The 19,632-nt window shown below is 43.9% G+C and overlaps 3 protein-coding genes across 6 annotated transcripts in view; 1 reads left to right on the top strand and 2 right to left on the bottom strand.

Annotated features, from left to right (window-relative positions):
- LOC127008323 (centrosomal protein of 192 kDa-like) overlaps positions 1–11,819 on the bottom strand; it is a 19,233-nt gene extending 7,414 nt beyond the window's left edge. For 2 of the 3 annotated variants that reach the window (XM_050880203.1, XM_050880205.1), the window contains exons 1-14: positions 5,974–6,103; positions 5,214–5,365; positions 4,765–4,888; positions 4,448–4,520; positions 3,977–4,024; positions 3,669–3,853; positions 3,393–3,535; positions 3,033–3,260; positions 2,628–2,757; positions 2,390–2,495; positions 1,676–1,999; positions 1,281–1,405; positions 859–1,089; positions 288–422 (exon numbers count right to left, since the gene is read on the bottom strand). In XM_050880203.1, coding sequence (XP_050736160.1) covers positions 288–422; positions 859–1,089; positions 1,281–1,405; positions 1,676–1,999; positions 2,390–2,495; positions 2,628–2,757; positions 3,033–3,260; positions 3,393–3,535; positions 3,669–3,853; positions 3,977–4,024; positions 4,448–4,520; positions 4,765–4,888; positions 5,214–5,332 — 1,971 coding nt within the window. In that variant the 5' untranslated portion in view covers positions 5,333–5,365; positions 5,974–6,103. Of the gene's footprint in view, positions 1–287; positions 423–858; positions 1,090–1,280; positions 1,406–1,675; positions 2,000–2,389; positions 2,496–2,627; positions 2,758–3,032; positions 3,261–3,392; positions 3,536–3,668; positions 3,854–3,976; positions 4,025–4,447; positions 4,521–4,764; positions 4,889–5,213; positions 5,366–5,973; positions 6,104–11,684 lie in introns of those variants that run through there. The other variant, XM_050880204.1, reaches the window with a different exon arrangement.
- On the top strand, positions 6,208–15,411 carry LOC127008328 (uncharacterized). Of its 2 annotated transcripts, none has more exons than XM_050880213.1 (4): positions 6,208–10,173; positions 11,122–11,190; positions 11,720–11,806; positions 12,202–15,411. In XM_050880213.1, exons 1-4 carry the CDS (start codon positions 8,905–8,907, stop codon positions 12,313–12,315), a joined length of 1,539 nt encoding a protein of 512 aa, XP_050736170.1. In that variant the 5' UTR covers positions 6,208–8,904; the 3' UTR covers positions 12,316–15,411. The 2 variants fall into 2 exon arrangements, with proteins under 2 accessions (XP_050736170.1, XP_050736171.1); XM_050880214.1 differs by having other exon boundaries at positions 6,209–10,059.
- On the bottom strand, positions 12,689–19,632 carry LOC127008330 (glycosylated lysosomal membrane protein-like). The gene is made up of 7 exons (XM_050880215.1): positions 19,374–19,632; positions 18,531–18,791; positions 17,996–18,187; positions 17,792–17,907; positions 16,703–16,844; positions 16,262–16,551; positions 12,689–15,949 (listed from the first exon to the last, which is right to left on the bottom strand). Exons 1-7 carry the CDS (start codon positions 19,443–19,445, stop codon positions 15,772–15,774), a joined length of 1,251 nt encoding a protein of 416 aa, XP_050736172.1. The 5' UTR covers positions 19,446–19,632; the 3' UTR covers positions 12,689–15,771.

The following is a 19,632-nucleotide window of genomic DNA, read 5'->3' as shown; positions in this document are numbered from 1 at the left end:
CTGCTACAATTCAATGAAGAAAAATGTAAAGTCATGCACCTAGGGAGGGAAAATCCAGCATACCAATACCACATGGGAAACACACCACTATCCACCACAGAGGCAGAGAAAGACCTGGGAGTATATGTTACCAGGCCACCAGTGAAGGCAAAATCCGTGTCAATCGCAGCTGACGGGTTAAATGTTCCTCCTTGGCGCATATAACAGATGTGGATATATATTTTTTTTATAGTTTCAAAGTCAGTCCATCCTAGGTATATCATAAGGAAAGTTTAATGTTCACTGACCTGCTGGAGATGCAAGAGGACTGGAAGTGGCTGAGGACAGTGGCTGGTTAGGGTGACGGCCTGGGACACACAGCAGCTCTCCCCCACCAGCCCAAAGTCCAGGGATCCACCACCATCCTCACACTGCACCTTCACCTGCACCAAGAATCTCTGTTTATATACCCAACACATGGCTCATACTATTATTATTATTATTATTATTGGAATCCATAAAAGGGGATCATGGAAAAAAAAATGCTATAGACCCAGAGTCCACTTGATGAGCAGTCATGGATATGAAAGATAAGAGACCGTGATAGAAAAGTAAGGAAAAAAGTAATAAAAACAGGACAAAAACAATCTTAATTTTAAAGGATGACTGAAAAAAAGATATACTAGTCGATAAGGACATTAAATGAGAAGAAAAGGAAAAAGAAGATTGGTTAATAAATAAAAATAATCAATAACAAACCAGCTATGCCGTAAGATCAATCCAAAATACCAGATTCTTTGTTATAGTCAGGCAGTATGCCCTCACAAGAAAGCTCTAGTGAATTATCTGTTTACTGTTTCCTACTACAGGCTCCCTCACCTCTGGGATGACGATGGTGGCAGACACCCGCACAGTGTGGCAGGAGGTGGGGGGGCTGTGGGCTTCAGTGGCTGCCAGCTCCCCAACCTGAACCTGAATGAGGGCGCTGAGCTTCCCCTGCACCGGACTACACACCCCAAGCATCACCTCACGCTGCCTCTGAGGCTCCAGGACGTGCGATGCCTCAAAGAGCAAAGCTGAGGTCGTTGAGGGACTGCCGTCTATGGTTTCCTGTGCAGGGAGAGAAGAGTTAGTCTTGCACAAGAGGTAAGACTGATTGAACACCTGCCTTTTGGATAACTAATGGAGCCAGGACAACAGGAAAAGAGAGAAAGGAAGAAATGAATCCCTGGGAAATAACTGAGGTCAACTGTAATAATAATAATAAAGTAAAAATAGAGATCTACACAAGGATGACTCACCTTCACCCGGCAGAGAGAAACCTGCAGCCAGCGCGAGGATGTGTTCCGCAGGGGCAGGGCGGTGTGGGTGGCCACGCCCACCACACACGCCTCCCTCAGTGTTAGGTGCTCAGGGACACTCACAACTGCACAGCCAAAAAAATTAATAAAAGCAAATAAATTAAAATGAAACAAATGCAACAAAAATAATAACTAATCATTAAAAGACAACAAACTAAAGCAAACAGATGAAAACAAAAGAAATGAAAACTTAAAGCCCCTGAAGACACTCGGCAACTCTACCTATACAGTGACACAGGACTGGCTGCTTGGGAGTTCTCAGTTTCCAGGGCTGTCTGCTGAAAGAAATTTGGCAGTTTGAAAGTATAAAGCAGGTTCTGTTCACTCATCCTCACCTTTATTCTCCTTTGTGGTGGGGTGAGATCTGGCCGGTCCCTGTTTCTGCCTGACCACCTCCTCCTTCAGCTTACGGAGTTCTGCCACCTCCACACTGGCGTCTAGTCCTGTTGTGTCGGATGCTGGTCCTGAAGGTTCCTGAGTGAGGCAGAGAATCCTCTTAACCAGCTCGTGTGGCTGATTTGTTGCCATAGCCTGAGACAAAAGGGAACCAATAGTGGCTGCTTGCACAGGCTGTCCAGCTGTGACCCTGCTGACCTCCAACTCCTCAACTGCATGAACCACCTTACTTCTAAGACTCTCTTCATCTTCCTGGGTACTGGCTGAAATAGATATGAGGAAGCATGTGTAGGATCTTTTTCAGTTTCAGGGATAGATTAATATTTAGAATCAGCTGTTTAGTACTGGCTGAAATAGATATAAGGGAACATGAGCAGAATTTTCTTTAGTTTCAGTGTTAGATTAATATTTAGAATCTGCTCTTTTCCACAGGATTAAAATGTTTGCAGCTTACTCGGGCCAATAGTGTGATATTCCATGTTGAGATTACAAAAGGTGAGCTGCAAATAAAATAAAAATGTGCAGGGATTCCACATAAATACCTGTACATTCCAAAGCCAGCAAGACTAATGGACAATACATGCAGCAGTAAATGTCTTTGTCTTATCTGAAGATTAATTATATACAAAGATCTCTCAGCCCATTCCACTCACCTGAGCTTTCAAAGTCTCTGCTGTCACCCCCAGCAGTCATTTCCAGAAGGGGCTGGAGTTTTGCCGAGGCGTTGGGAGGTGAGTGGACTTCGTTGCCAAAGTTGGGCTAAAAATAAGGGTAAATGTTTATCTTACTGGTCATGCTTTTTAGTCAATTTCTATTTGTATTTAGATGATGATTTCCCAGCCAAAGTAAATCATCAAAATGGAAAATGAGAGAACACTGTTATGTCCTCACCCTGCTGGAGGGGTCTTTGAAGGGCTCCAGGGTGCCCAGAGCCTCACTCCGGGCCTGCAGGTAGTCGTCCACCAGCATGCGATTGTTGGGGCCTAGCAGCTCCTTCTCTGGACTCTCAATCCACGAGGGTCTGGAACGTGGCCAACACAAAACACATCAAGGCCATGAGTGAAAAGGAGGCTACCATAAGTCATGAAAATCTACTGTTCATTCAAATTTAGACAGATTGTTTCAGTGGGATTTTATATAGTATTAACACCAATGAAGAAGGTTTGCACACTCATCAGAAAGCAGTTAGAATTTACTGTTAGGCCAAACAAACGGAGGAAAATATTTGTGTCGTCTTGAACAGTTAAGAGATTGGTTGTACTGCGAAGAGCAACACACATACAAGTGATTTAGTACCTGACTGTGATCTCGCTGACCCCATGAATACCGGAGAAGCACGAGAGGTCAAGGCTGGCTTTGGAAGGAGGCGCCGCATCTAAGCAGAACTTCCTTTCTTGTTGGTGCTGCCTTTCCTCCTCATCGAAGAATGACATATCTGGGGCCTGGAATTCCTCTCCCTCCATTTCCTCTGCTAACTCATGTTGGTCAGTCTCAAACCAGTCTTCTTCAAACCCTCTGACATCCCTGCATTACAGAGAGCAAGGCAAGAGAGGTCACAACTTCAATAAATGAGGGGACGTCAATTATGTTACATACCAACAATAACAGTACACTTGACAATTTTTTCTCTCCATGAATGTGTTAGTTTTCCCTTACTCTTGGTGTGAGAGGAAGGGGTCGGGCTGTCCCTCCATGGAGCCCAGGGAGTTGCAGGAGTTGGAAAGCAGTTTCGACACATCCAGAGGTCTCTTGAAGTCTTCCTTGATGATGGATTCTTCAGACATTTGGCTGCCATCATGCTTGACAAGTGAAAACAAAATAAAAAATATATATTATACAATAGTTTTAAAAGATGGGATATAGTGAGTCAGACTCAATTCCATAATCAAGTAAGCAAAAATATAAACAGAAGATAAAGAAATTAATAAATACCTTTGTGTCAGGGAACTCAATTTCTCCGAGCTTCGTTTTTGTCAAGTGATCGGTGAGAAGCGAAACATTCTTTGTGTCTCCCTCTGTCAGATCCTGCTGCTCCTCGTCCAGCAGTGCTCCTTGTGGCTCCAGCAGGGCAGAAGGCAGGCCAGCTGGTTCCCTGCTGGCCTCATTCTCCACAGGGTCTGGAGAAAAATTAATCCAGCATTTCAACATCAACCCATCTAAATAATGATGCCTTATAGCTCATATAAGTTACTGTTACCAAAATGTTTGCTGCACATCTTGAGAGCTTGAGGGATGCTCACCGGTATTAAGTTGTGTGTGATCCACCAGAAACTTGCTGGATGACAACCCTATAATCACAGGAAGAATACATCAGTCAAAGAAATGTACATGTATGAATCAAATTCTTACATAAATGGCAATTTACACAGTTCTAGAAGAAAAGGTAGTATATGGTATATGCATTCAGCAGTCAGAATGTGTTGGCAGTTCATTGGAGACACTGATTATCACTACCGACAAAATGTGCATTCTGAGTCACCGCTTCTCAGTAGCAAAAAGAAGTGATAAAGAAGGGCATAACAGGGGCAAGAAAGAAAGAAAGAAATCTGTAAGAGAACCCATATATGCATGAGATTTGTCACTGGAAGATGCTTTAGCACCATGTTGTTCTGTATAGGGATCACTAACATGAGTGCACAAAAATATGAAACTATATCCTTGTGTATCTTTTCATAACCTTTTGTTAACAGCCCAAGTACACTGAGACATACCACTCATGGCCTCTGTGTTGATGAGGGACAGAGCCATCATCCTGCCCACACCAGAAGATGATTGTTGCTCGCCCTGCAAAAGATGGAGATAGAGCTGTCTTCACACCCATTGCAGTCACTGACCAAATAACAGAGATATGGTTTACAAGTTGTATATATGTATGATGCAGTTTTCAAAACAGCAAACAGACAAACACAGAATCCCCAACCCCATACATATATAAGCAAGCAAAACAAATCTGAAAAGCCTGAACAAAAGAAATCCTACAAAACAAAAAAAAAACTAATGATGTGAAGGCTGAGTAAGGGAGGCTCACCGAGCTTAACAAATATGGGTATTGGGCGCTGGCCCTGGAGGCGGAACGCAGGGAACAGAACTCCTCTGATGAGCCTTCGCTGGCCTCCTCTAGGTTCTGGAGGTACTGTCTGTTGATCTGGTCCCTGAGGAGAGCATCACATGGATAAGGAAGACTTCACAGCACTCAACAACTTGGTTCTACATGACAGCTGTAGTGGTCACTTTAAAGGCAGAGACAGTAACAATAAAGAACACCTGCTGGACAATAGCTACACGGCATATACAAAATGGAGACAACACGTACAAGCTCAGCTGAAATTCTGTCTTCTGCAACCAAGCATAAATCATCTCCAATACTTGTGCAGAATACTATATTAATGTGTATATGTGTCATTATGTGAGCACATTTTTCTCAAGCAAGTTTTAGTATAAGTTGCTCCCTCCGATGCCTTTCCCTCCTTCCCATACCTGGTCATTTTGGCGGCCACGGTGGAGGTGGCCTGCGGCCCAGCCAGGTCCAGGGGGTTCTCGTCCTCCTCCAGGCCTGGGTGGTAGCCCAGTCCTGCCACAAAGCTGTGGTCATCCATACCCTACACTCCTCACAGCTCCTGCTCCTCAACCTGAAAATGGGAAAGGCATTGCTTAGGACAAAGACGAGCCTACATAACCACGGACTACACAATGAGAGCCAATATAACACAGACGATTAAAACAGGGAAGAGAGTAGACCACAGTAAAAGCAATGATAACCCAGAGACAACACAAGTAATTAAACCAGAGAAACATGAACCACGTCAGAAAATCGTTGGTTGGGTGAAACCGTAAATTGTCCAACACAAATAATTAAACCAGAGAAATTAAAACGGAAGAGTGTGGGCCATAGTAAAACCAGACATTTGCGACGGAAATGAGGTACAAAATCATGCAATTCGCTACATTTATCTCCAGAAAAACTTAAACCACGTAAGAAAATCGTTGGTTGGCTGAAACTGTAAATTGTCCCAAATAATTAAACCAGAGAAATTAAAACAGGGAAGAGTGTAGGTCATAGTAAAAGCAAAGGTAACCCAGAGACAACACAAATAATTAAACCAGAGAAATAATAAAACGAGAAAGTGTGGGCCATAACAAAATCCGCCCTGTACTCCCACGCATATGATTAGCCTGTACTGGAGCTCGACAGGTAATGCAGGACACACGGGCAGGGCTAAATAAGGGAGCAGTTCACCTGGACGCGACTCTGAAGTAATCTCGAGGTGGAAACAGGTAACAGGACACAAAGGGAACGAAATAAGTAGTGGCCGCCTTCCCTCCCTAGTCAAACTGTGCACACCAGCTGGGAGATAACAAAAGAGCAGCGCGCGCCGTCTCTAGAACTGATATATATTCTTCTCTTCGTGTTACTCTTATAAAGACATCAGTAATAAGTCACAATCAGTAATAAAAACATCAGTTAGTAATAAAAATTGGTCTATGTATGCATCAAACTATTTTAACTATCATTTTCAGCCTTGATTTCTATATAGCACTATCTTTCAAATGTATTAATATCAGTTCTACCAACAAAAAAAATCAGTTCTTTGCTGTAAATTGGCTACATCATATTTACCTTTCCAATCTTCCATCCTGTCACATTAAATTCATACGGCTAAAAAAAAAATAATAATAATAAATGTACGCCCCTATCATGTTTTTTTTTTTCATTTCACTTTATTCTTATGGGAAAACGTTTTGTCTAAATTTCTGGGGTTCCTTCCTGACCCAGAGTCGCTCCTGAAGGAAAGAGTACGGAGATGAGCACCGAGGCAACGCGCAGCTCGGCATATACCCCAAACTTAACCTTTAACTATGCAACAAAAACCGTGCGATGCTAAAAATCCTAAACATGAAACTGCATTGAGCTAAGTTATATGAAGATGAAGGCATGCTGAAGCGTTGATATATAGTTACTCATTTAGTTTATACCAAGATGAATTAATCACACTAGACGAGTATATACAGCGGATTAATTAGCTCTCACTTTCTTAGTTCAATCGATCGAGTAGGCTACTTAAAAATGTCACTGGCGGGCTGGTACACACGCCACGCCCTTATAATAGATCATAGCCTATTCATCTCGTCTCTTGACCTTTACCTGTATATTGATTGACCAGGAATATTACTTTATTTTATTCCTCATTTCCCTTTCTTCAAGTTCCTTTTCTTCCTCTCTTCTTCATTTCCATAATCTTTTCCGTTTCTTTTTCTCCCTTTTCAATATTACTTCCTTCTTTTATTCTTACATTTTCTTCCTTTTTCCTCTCCTTCCTAACCTCACTATATCCTTAATTCCTCCATTCATTCTTATTTTACTCCTCTCATCCTTCCTTTTTTTTTCCTTACCATTAAAATCTTTCTTCATTCTCTTGTTTTATTTTTTCTTCGTACTTTCCTTCTCTTTCCTTGTCGTAATCTTAACTATCTTTCATCACATTGTTCCAGCTCTTAATATATTTCTTTGGCACACTTTTTTTATAATATTTGAACTTTCATATCTTAAGGCTCATATATTCTCAGGTCAGTAGGCGATATATGTCACATCAGCTATTTCCAAAGGTCAAAACGAAGATCAGTCTGGTTTTATGGAGTTTTTTATTTATTTATTTTTTATTCAAGGTACAGAAGCAGAGTCAGGCTACCACCAGGATCATGTAGCTACCCGTGGAAATGCTCAATAATCCTACTATGAAAGCCTTGTCAAATGTGAGCTTGGGCGCCGAAATGCTTATGAATATGGCTTTCATTGAGGTTGCAGTGCGTGTTTGACCGTATTGCCATGGGTAGTTTTATGAGCCTATAGTGATAATTTAACAAGGCTTCTGATCCATGAACGTGAAATACAGTCATGAGAATCTGCATGGTTTAATCTCCTTGCTGGCCTTTGGAAATATATATTTTTTTCAACAAAGGAGACAGCTCAAGGGCACAAAAAAGGAAACATTGATAATAAAGAAAAAGCTCGCTACTCGCTCCTCCTAGTTATTCTTGTTAGAGTCCAAAGCGTCTGGATACGAGCTACCAAATCCCTCTGTCAACAAGAATGAATATTGACCATTGACACAGCAGCGACGTAATTGGTATCGTTACTAAGAACTGTTGGCTTTGCTGGTGTGAGGTATTTTTCTGTTATATGGTATTTATCACTATATACTAAAATTGGGTGTAAGAGTATAAAACCATCAATGAACGAGCGAGCGAATGAAGAAGCGAATCAGCGAACTATAAAACAAATGAGGAGACGAGTTGATGAATGAATGCCATTTACCTATAGAATAATTCATCGTAGGTTATGGAACAGGTCACGAGTTAATCTCAGGTCACTCACCCATTGCCGTCTTGATATAGGAGAGACGGCAATGACTCACCCCACCAATATATTGCAACAAATACGTCATGGGACTATAATGGAACCTATCTGGCCTAAGTTAGCTAATGAATAATTCTGTAAGAGATCACGTGGTCATCCCAGGTATCTCACCCTCACCATTGAGCAACAAATACATCCTTCATCAATAGCCCATACGTGTCACAGGACCATAGTGGGGCCATAGTATATGTTTTTCGTTAATTACGTACTTTTCCATTGGTGTAGCTTGAAACGGTAACTTCACACAGTTAATACAATACGTAATACTACAATACGTAATACAATACCACCATACAATAATACAATACTCAATAGGTCTTCGTATTTGTACTTTTGTCAGTGCAGCCTTTTAATATTGATCGGGGGATGGCATGTCAAGCAACGCCCTACCTCGATCTGTTCATTAATTTTAAACTTTGCAACAATCAACTTCCTAATCGATCAGCCAACCTCACAACGCCTCTGAAACATGAGCATACACACTCAGGCGCTTGTGTTTCAAGAATAGTATTGATTCCGAGGTATGGAGTGCATGAAGAATATAGCGCTGCCTTGTCACGCCACGACCATCACGTAATTACGGCACCACTAAGGATTATTGCAATTCAGCGCGCTCATTTTCTTGTACCTCAACAGTCATTCGCTCGAGTATCTCGGGGGTAGCCTCTGCGCCGCGGCCTCTCCCTCCTCATTGGGGTTTACTTCTTGTCGGTTCTCGTGTGGTTGCTGCTCGCTGTATCCCGTCTTGTGCTGATGGCCGGACAAACATCAATGGTTCTATGGGGGTTAAGAGTAGTGCTGACGTGCTTCAAGGCAATAGGAGGCTTCCCCTACTCCTGGGACGACACCATAGCCCACGTCTCCTCCTCATCACGCAATCCGTCCCCGACGTCCATATTTTCCCCCAACGGCAACTCTCCCGGGGAAGTAAAAGCATCTGGTGGGAGCTGGTACAACAGAGTCCTTCCCCTGATCTCCCAGTCACGTGACTCTTCTAGTGCATGTCCTCCCCACGGTGGTTCAACCCCGCGGGAAGGTGGTGTGTCAGGATTCTGGGCGTGGTCGAGCAGCAAGGAGTCCAGCCAACAGATTTGTCCCAGGCTGAAGAGAGCTCGTTGGCACAGGGTATGGGCGGCGGGCATGGGTGTGGTCTACCTCCTCGCTGTATCCGTCTTCGTGTATGATGGCTTTAGAAATGGCTTGCCCAGGAGAGTGCCCGCCTCTGAAGCTATTTACTTCATCATGGATGTGGTGACGATGGTGGTGCTGGCGACCTTGCTCCTTCATATGTTGTTGAAGTCTGACCATCTGGCTGCCCTGGTGAGCCATCTGGATACCCTACCCCCCGGGCCCTCTCTTGACTCCTGGGCCCCGACCTACGCCGCGCACATCATTCCTCTGCTGGCCTTGTTTTTGGCGAGTCTTTGCTGTACAATGACGCTCTTCTCGAATGTCCTGAGACCTTTAGAATCATGGGCCAGCATCCTGAGAACCACAGTCACGTACGCAACGGCCTACGTTCTGACCTACGTCATTCTGGCGCTGTATAACTCCCTGCTCTACCTCCTCTATGTTATTCTGGCCACTCGCATGCGGGACCTTCGAATTGCCTTGGAGGATATCCGGCGGGAGAGGAGAGATCGAGGCGGGAAGGGCAGCGTCGGGGAAGATCTGCGTCAGAGAGTCGGGCCGGTGTTGTGTGACCTTTGGCACGCTCAGATGCTCCTCAACGCCTCCCTCGGCGCCCCCATCCTGCTGCTCATGGCGGAGATGGTCATAGGCACGATTTCGAATGGTTATTATATCTTAAGCGAGGCGAGGAGAAACATCCAGTCGGTCGTGTATTTGGTAAACGACTCCGTGAACTTGATGTACCTGTGCCACGCCCCCGCCCTGATGCACGACCAGGTGAAGGAACTGATTAAGGGATTGGAGGGGAAGACGCATGTGGAGACGCAGGGCGGACACCAGGGAGGACAAGGCAGGGTAGACGGAGCAAAAAAGCTTCTAAATCGCACATCGGTTAGCATAAAAGGATTCTAGCGTTTAACAAGACTCGATCACTGGGCCTCTCGCTTATTCTCAAGCTGTCCAAATCCCTTATGCACGAGTTAACCAGTTCAGTCTTCATCCTTTCATAACTTTCGCTGGTAATTTAAACTCTGGAACAGCCTGAATTCCTTGATCTGTATTTCCCCCTGCCTACGATATTGGGCCTCTCGCTCATCCCTATCGCTATCCAAATTCCTTATGTAAGAGTTAATCAGCATCTTCATTTTTTCATCCCTTTTGCTCGTAAACTCTGGAACAGCCTGAATTCCCTGATCTGTATTTCCCCCTGCCTACGACATTGGGCCTCTAGCTCGCTCATCCCAAAGCTATCCAAATTCCTTATGCAAGAGTTAATCAGCATCTTTATTCTTTCATTCCCTTTGCTCGTAAACTCTGGAACAGCCTGAATTCCTTGATCTGTATTTCCCCCTGCCTACGATATTGGGCCTCTCGCTCATCCCTATCGCTATCCAAATTCCTTATGCAAGAGTTAATCAGCATCTTTATTCTTTCATTCCCTTTGCTCGTAATCTCTGGAATAGCCTACGACTTGAACTTGAACTTTCCATCAGAAATTGCCCCTCTTGTTTTTTTATTTTTTGTTTTTTTCAGGAGCAGCGGTTCATGGGATTTTTTTTTTGTTTGTTTTACCTTTGCCCTTGAGCTGCTTCCTTTACTATAAAAAAAATCAATCTTGCTCTATACTGCGCCACTTGCCTCGCCTGCGTCTCAATTTGCGCCGGGCTGAAGACTAATGAAAAGCGAGAAACATTTGCTAAAGAAGAAACACACACACACACAGAGATTGATCTTCGTAGGATATTTTTTTTCATGTACTGATCAACCCCAATTTCTCTCTCTCTCTCTCTCTCTCTCTCTCTCTCTCTCTCTCTCTCTCTCTCTCTCTCTCTCTCTCAGCTGGAAGAAATGCGTTACATGATGAAGAAATGGCGGATGGAGACGACGGATTCCAGGACCGAAAAAGAGGTGAGAGCCGAACGTGTGTCCCTTTGTCAGAGGTCCTAAATATATCAGTTCAATAATGAAACATCTTAAGATACCTCCTGTGTTTGACCATTCAGCAACAAATCAAACTGTGGCACTTGATGTTTGTTCGATGATATAGGATTCTTGAGCTTAACCTATAGAGTCCATTAATGTTCTACGTGTGATATATATTGATCCCTCCCATCATCAGTCATAAATATATCAGTTCGGTAATAAAACATCACCTCCTGTGTTTGTCGTATTATAAGACATTTCGCTGCCCAAGAACACCTATTTGACAAGGCTTTCGTAGGAGTTGTGGGCATTTCCAGTAGTTTTATGACCCTGGTGATAGTGCGACCCTTCTTCTGTACCATGAACCTGAAGAAACACTCATTAGATCCCGACTGACCCCCTCTTTGACCTTTAGAAATAGCTGATGTGAGAAGCCAACGAGTCTTGTATAATACCGACCTTAAAGTCCCCAACCTTACCTTACTGGTCCCCTTAATTCGCTTCCTCCCTCCAGCTGACGCACCTCCTCGACCTGCTGGATTCCTACCCGAGCTTCAGCGTCTCCGGCTACTATGTGCTGTCCCGGGCCAGACTGGTGGACGTGAGTACTATCTATTCGCTTCACAAAACTTAACTGGCTCAGCGCAGGTGTTACGAATCTATTGGATGGAGAGTTACGCCGTTTCGTTAACTGTAAACTAGATCTGAAGGTACTTTTTAGAGGATAAAGTATATGAGGTCGGTATTGTCAGACGCCTCCATCTCACATCAACTATTTCCAAAGTCCAAAAAGGAGATTAATCGGGTTCTCACGAGTGTTATTTTCACATTCATGGTACAGAGGAACGGCCACACTACCACTAGGGCTATTAAACTACCCCTGGAAATGCCCCAAACACCCACGAAAGCCTTGTCAATTGGGTGATCTTGGGCGCCGTTAGGTTTGAGGATAAGGGATCGAGTGGTTTCATAAGGATGTGTGTCGCCTTGCCGCAGATCATGAGCTTCTCGGCGACCTACCTCGTGGTTCTGCTACAGTTCCACATGGGAGAGCGCACGGATGACGCCCCTGCCACGCCCACGCCCACGCCCGCACCGGAGAGCCCTTGAGTCTCCGCGTCACGCCCTTGAATCATGCCAGCGCCTCTCTCCCTTGCTCTCCTCTCAACTACTAAGGAAAAACGCAGGAAAGTCCGATGTCACGCCCGTAGCTAGCGTGTCCCTCTTGCTTCCTTCTCATTTAATGTTCCCTAAAAGACAAGCTTAAGTGTTCCTTCTAGATAATTATGTCCTGTTAATGTATCTACTCGAAGACTTTGTGGTTAACGTCATTATTTTTACAAAGTGCTTCATTAATGTGCTTCGAAGCAATGTTAAACGGTTTGATTGTAGCTATATGTATGCGCTCTGCTGTTTGTAAAGGACTTGATAATTTAGGACAACTGAGCTTTGTCTACGTATGTATGTAATGTCAGAGATAATCATAGGAAAATATTTTTATTCAACAACCAACATCACTGAGGCCACTGTTCACTGCAGGCTCTCTTTTCAAACCACAGCAGTAGCCCTCCATGTGTTTCAAATATACAGTATATTAGTGTCGTGAGCTCCTCGCCCTTCTCCGGCTGAGCTAAGTGAGCTTATTGTCTGGACTACACCGCTGTTATAATAAATGATACCCATACTACTTATTTCTGAGTCATGTCAAATGCATTCCTTTATAATAAAACTTTTGGATTTGAAAAACTGCTACAAATTGTAACATGAAACTTTTGCACTGATATAAGGCATCTATGCTGAACAAAACATCGTTAAAATCTTCACATGATGAACTTTTTACAACATTCAATGCAAATCAAGTGTTCTGGCCAGAATAACCACTATGTAATTACCAGTTCAAAGAGAAATCGTCATGGCGCGGGCAGCACGGCGCTGTTTGTAGCCTTGGTGGTGTGTGTGTGTGTGTGTGTGGTGGTGGTGGTGGTGGTGGTGGTGTGTGTGTGTGTGTGGTGGTGGTGGTGGTGGTGGTGGTGGTGGTGGTGGTGGTGTGTGTGTGTGTGTGTGTGTGGGAGACACTACGAGGACTTGCAAGATTTCTCAATGACTTGGAGATGTTAGTGCAATTAAATGTATCAATTATGATACATTTTTTATTCACTCATAGTCCGAAATGCAAAATTATGCACTGCACTATATTAGAGAATGTTGATTTAGCTTATTAGTTCTACACATGTCCACATTTAATAAATACTGATAATTACATATTTTAATTCGAATTTGCATTGAATATTGTATAAATAATATATATAAAAAAAAAGGATAGAGAGACAGACAGAGAGGCTAAGTTACATATAGATCGGTAGATAAAATACTGACATGTAGAAAGACAGGTTGATAAATATAACTAAGCACTCACGCATAAAATTTTCTCAACCTACAATAAATATGTATAATGCATATCTTCTTTTTAAAACTACAGAAAATCCCCACATACAATATATATTATGAGTATTTATATATCAATTTCACTCATAAAATTAGGTCAGGTGCTAAATTATGCAGCCTTCAGTAAAAACTTGATACTCTAAAATTAACACAGTGCCTTCTACTCAGGTAAATGTACAACAAAACATCGATTCCCTGAGAGGCTGCATTAAATAAGTCTTAAAATGCAGTGTTGTTGCTTGAGATTAACACAAAGCACTTCATCACAGTAAACTGACGTACATCATGATTTCTAATGTTATTTAACCCCCTGACTGCGGATTTCCTACAAGAAGACATCACCAAGCTACAGGAATGGAACAAAAAGTGGCTGCTACAACTCAATGAAGAAAAAATGTAAAGTCCTGCACCTTGGGAGGGGATACCCAGCATACCAATACCACATGGGAAACACTCCACTATCCACCACAGAGGCAGAGAAAGACCTGGGAGTATATGTTACCAGGCTACCAGTGAAAGCCAAATCCGTGCCAATCGCAGTGGTAGAGTTGGGGAAGAAGGTTGTGGAGTGGGGGTGGAATTTAGAGGTTGGAGGTGATGGTTGGGGTTCGGGGTTAAAGATTGTGGGATTAAGTTGGAAGTGAAATTGGAGGTAGAGATTATGAGTTGAGGTGAAGGGTGGTGGGGTTGGGGAAGGAGGCTGTGGACTGGGGGTGGAATTTAGAGGTTGGAGGTGACGGTTGGGGTGGGGGGTGAGAGAACACAATAAAAGAGTCGTGGGAGTGTGTCTGGCGGGGCAGGGAGAGGTTGAGGTAATTGATACACGAGCACGGCTTCCAGTTACAAATAAGTTCCACCCTTTGCAGTCCGCCAGGCCGTCAGGAACATGAGCTCAATAACAGTGTGCACAAAGGAGATGAGTGTGCATGCTGTCTGAGGTGTTCTTCTGCATTGTTCAACTTTCAATAAAATATACTTGACCTAACCTACTACTTTGGCATTTATTAGGGATGTGGTACCAACTATAAACTCTGTAAACTTTCAATAAAATATACTTGACCTTACCTACAATTTTGGCATTTATTAGGGATATGGTACCGAGTATAGATTTTGCAAACTTTAACATTCAACAGTCTCATAACAAAGCATTTAGAAGAGTTGAATGTGTGTTAATTTATAGATGAATTTATACTTTCTTCTATGGTATATGGAAGGTAGTGGTTATAAAAATAGAATAGCATGGTTGTGGTGTGAAACTATCCTGCCATCACATTCAAGTACCCTTAAAAAATCGCATTAAAATTATCGTATTCATAGTTGTGGATGCCAAATTAAACTGATGAGGTTCTACGCCATTAGCAAGGTAGTGGTTATAAAAACAGAACATTGTGGTCATGGTGTGAAACTATCCTGCCATCACATTCAATTAGCCTTAAAATACTTGCATAAAAACTCTGATATTTATAATTGTGAATGCTGAATTAAATCGATAACATTGAACTCATACCAAGAAATCGATGTTCCCTGTATAAAAACCTGACTGGCTCTGAACCGCAAACACTGACTCAAAAGTAAACTCCAATAATACGACTAAAAACTATTAAAAGTAAGAATATCTACGAGGGCATAAAAATAACTAAATTCTACTGACTTAAATGGAATGTGTGTGTGTGTGTGTGTGTGTGTGTGTGTGTGTGTGTGTGTGTGTGTGTGTGAGAGGAAAGAAGGGAAGTAAAGAAGGAGAGGAGGTGAGAAATGGAATACTGTTAAAGGGAAAGGAGAGAGCAAGGGAAAAGTAGAGGAGAGGTGAATGTATGTGTGTGTGGGGGGGAAAAAGAGAGAAAAGAAGGGAAGTAGGGCAGAGAGGACGTTAGAGGAAAGCTGTTGAATGGAAAGGAAAGGGAAAAGTAGAGGAGAGGTGAATGTGTGTGAGTGTGGGGAGGAGAGGAAGAGGAAGGAAGGGAAGTAGAATAGAGAGGAAGTAAAAAATGGAACACTGTTGAATGGAAAGGTAGAGAAGAGGGGAGTGTGTGTGTGTGTGTGTGTGTGTGTGTGTGTGTGTGTGTCTTTTTCCTTCATCACATTCTACCTCAATTATCAAGAACACGGACGTCTCATCTCTCACTCCTGGTGCGCGAGGAGGCTATTGGCTGAGCGGCGGCGGTAGCGGCGAACACCCAACGCCACACAGCCGCCCAGGAGCATGATGGTTGGGAGCGCCACGCCGATGCAGATGATCACCACTATCAGGGTCGAGAACGTCTCCTCAGGGGGCGAACCCTCACCCAGCGCCACCGTCCTACAAGAGAATACATATATCATCAGATCAAGAAATCCCTCCATCGGAAATTGACCTCTCTTTGGGCCACTCAATACTTATTGCTATATGAGAGTAACAGTTAGCGGGCTTTCTTTTTTTTTTTACATCTTCTTTTTGTTGCCCTTGAGTTGCTCTTTGTGGTATAAGAAAAAAAAAAAAGTGTGGAGTCAGCATCATCATCAGTCCATAGCAAACTACAAATCTAAACACAACCTACACACCTTGAACTTATGCCAAGAAATCATCAGAGAGAGAGGCAAGTTCACATCTCCCATTCTGACAGGTACGCACCAGGTAGTGTAGTTCTCGGCAGTGTAGAATTTATCTTTGGACTGCCCGAAGCTGATGACCGTGGTGACTGCACCTCCGGGTAGTGTCAAATTATCCCCCAGTACGGCATAGGCCAGTGATGCCTTGAGGGGGTCCGTGAGGCTGTCAAGTTGGGGCAGGGAGGTGTTGATGTTTGGGGTGGTGGCCTCGTTGATGTCTCTGTCTGAAGTGAGGTAACTAACAGGACGCCACTGCAGGTATCCCCCACCCTTGGCCCCGGTCCGTGCTCCAGTGGTGCTTATTTGGTCCAGCTGGGTACGACAAAGAGAGAATTAGCGATTGAGAGGTTATAAAACTATCGCTGGAAACGTTCAAAACTCTTATGAAAGCCTTGTCAAATATGTGTGCTTGGGTGCCGAAATGTTTAAGAATATGGCCCTGAGACCGACGATTGAGACTTACGTTGAAGACCCCGGGAGTGTGCTCATCGTCAAGGGACTTCTGGGTGAGGAACTTAATTTCAGCATCCTCCTCGGTTGTGTTATGCTCGGAGCTGAACACCACCACGTCCATGCCCCAGCGAGCCTCCTTCCACGTCTGAGTCCTGCATGTGACACAGAGAAAGAACTTGAGAGAAAATATTACGTGAACCAGCTTTGCAGATAGTGTATAATGTTTTTTAAGGCAAGGGAGGGAGATTAACCCCTTGATTGTGGATTTCCTACAAGAAGACATCACCAAACTACAGGAATGGAACAAAAAGTGGCTGCTACAATGCAATGAAGAAAAATGTAAAGTCATGCACCTTGGGAGGGGATATCCAGCATACCAAGACCACATGGGATACACTCCACTATCCACCACAGAGGCAGAGGAAGACCTGGGAGTGTATGTTACCAGGCTACCAGTGAAGGTCAAACCCATGCCAATCACAGCGGACAGGTTAAGGGCATAAAACAAAAACAACAACAAAAAAGCTGGCTGACACTGCTCGGAACAACAGAAAAAATAACAAGATGCCAGAAGAGAGGTCAATTTTGGGTTTATCAAGCAGAGTTGTAGAAGACCAGCGCTATCCTGACCCAGCCTCTTGTGGACTCCTTATGTTCCTATACTAAACATGGAAGAAGTATATAGTAGGTACTCTTAATTTATAGTATATAGTGTTTATCTAGCAGAATTGAAGAAGACCAGCGCTATCCTGACCCAGCCTCTTGTGGACTCCTTATGTTCCTATACTAAACATGGAAGAAGTATATAGTAGGTACTCTTAATTTACAGTATATAATGTTTGTTTATCTAGCATAGTTGAAGTAGGCCAATGATATCTTGACCCAGCCTCTTGCAGACTGCTGATGTTCCTATACTAAACACATAAGAAGTATATACCCTTCATTCCAACAGCACTCTACCCCTCTATTTCACCCACCAGGCAACTCCCAACCTTTCAGTCTTTCATTCAGCACAAGGGGTAAGGTTTGAGAATCTAATGAGAGTAGACCAAACATAGAAGTACAGACTCTTCATTTCAACAGCACTCTGTCAACCTACTCCTCACTGATGTTGAGGTTGAAGTTGTCGAGGACGAGATCAAGCTGGGCCGAGTCTGGGGTGCGCAGGAGGTGGGGCAAGACAGTGCTCCGGCCGTCCTCACCGTACGCTGCCACCTGTAACGCACGTGTCAGGTTGGGATGAGGTCGTAGGAGGGGGTAGGGGAGAATATATGAACTAGCCTTGCAGATATATAACTCATACCTGTATCAGTAGCCTTGTGTCGTTGGGGAGGACGTTGCCTTGGAAGTGAGTGGTCTGCAGGAGTACCGCCGCCTCATGGTCAGATTCGGGCAGTGTCTGTGCGCTCCAGGTGAAGTCCGACACTGGCACCCTTACCGATTCATTCTGGTTTTTAAAGGCTCCGGCATCATCCGCATCGTTGTACAGGATAAGCTATGTGGAAAAATGAGTAAATCAGGGATGTGAGGTCAGAGTTGGAAAAAGGGGAGATGGGGGAGAAATACAACACCTAACACACCATTTAACCCCTTGACTGTGGATTTCCTACAAGAGGACATGACCAAGCTACAGGAGTGGAGCAAAAAGTGGCTGCTACAATTCAATGAAGAAAAATGTAAAGTCATGCACCTTGGGAGGGGAAATCCAGCATACCAATACCACATGGGAAACACTCCACTATCCACCACAGAGGCAGAGGACGACCTGGGAGTATATGTTACCAGGCTACCAGTGAAGGTGAAATCCATGCCAATTGCAGTGGATGGGTTAAACTTACACTAGGAATCACAAAGCCAAACACATGAGACGGCTTGCTAGGGAACGTGATGGAGCCCGCGGACCCATTACGGAGGGCAGCCCAGTCCACGGTAATGTTTGCATCTAGTCCACCCGTTGCTGCCACCACAAGGAAACTCAGGGCCTCCTTGGCACCCCAGAGGTGGAATAAGGTGCTGTCGGTGGTCATGCCTGCTGTCATCACCACCCATGGCTCCTCGCAATCCACGTCACACCCTGGGTTGACCTCAGGGTTGGTAAGCTGAGGGAGACATGAGAAGTGGTAAGTTAGGATAGTTTTTATTTATTTATTTTTTTTACAGCTAAGGAGACAGTTCAAGGGCGCAAAAAAAAAAAAAAAAAAAAAAAAAACCCGCTACTCACTGCTCCCGAACAGTGGTCAAAGGAGTGTCCAAAACGAGAGGTCAATTTCGGGAGGATAGGTGTCCTGATACCCTTGATGAATATAAGCAAAGGAAAAGGATGGAAAATAAGTGATTTGTGCAGGAAAATAGGTCACTCATGAATTTACAGATGAAACTATATTTTCTTCAAGCAGTATCTCAGAAACTAATAATGGTTACTTCTCTCAAATCTCTATCCACCTTGTGTAATTCCTTATGATTTCTTTTCTCCATATCTCTCTACTCTATCTCTTCTCCATTATTTTGCCTTCTTCCTTTTCTTCTTCTTATTCTTCTATTTTCTTATTATTATTCTATTCTCCTATATTACTTAGTAGGTTCTGATTCTTTTGAGCCTCTCTTGCCTCTTTGCACACTTTCCACAATTCTAAAGGCATATATCAAACCAGCCCGACAACAGTAATGAAGGAAATAATTACGACTCTGGAGGGGAGGGCGGAAGCAGCTCCCAGTACGCCCACCACCACCACCATCACCGCCAGTCCTCTCATCGTGTTCACTGTGTTCCGCGGCGCCCCGAGTGATGTTTCCTTCTTGTGCTGCCTCCACAGGGTCTAATTATGGGCGGCAGAGGCGGCACGTAGAGGCACGAGACCACACGAGACCCTGAACCCTTGTCTTATCCTCCCCCGCGGCCCAGCGTGAGTCAGGCCGCTTGATAACAGCTGACTCTGACTT

Source organism: Eriocheir sinensis, chromosome 37 (assembly GCF_024679095.1).
Source record: "Eriocheir sinensis breed Jianghai 21 chromosome 37, ASM2467909v1, whole genome shotgun sequence".
NCBI lineage: Eukaryota > Metazoa > Arthropoda > Malacostraca > Decapoda > Varunidae > Eriocheir > Eriocheir sinensis.
The sequence above is the reverse complement of the archived record's forward strand: the minus strand, read 5'-3'. Positions and strand labels throughout refer to the sequence as shown.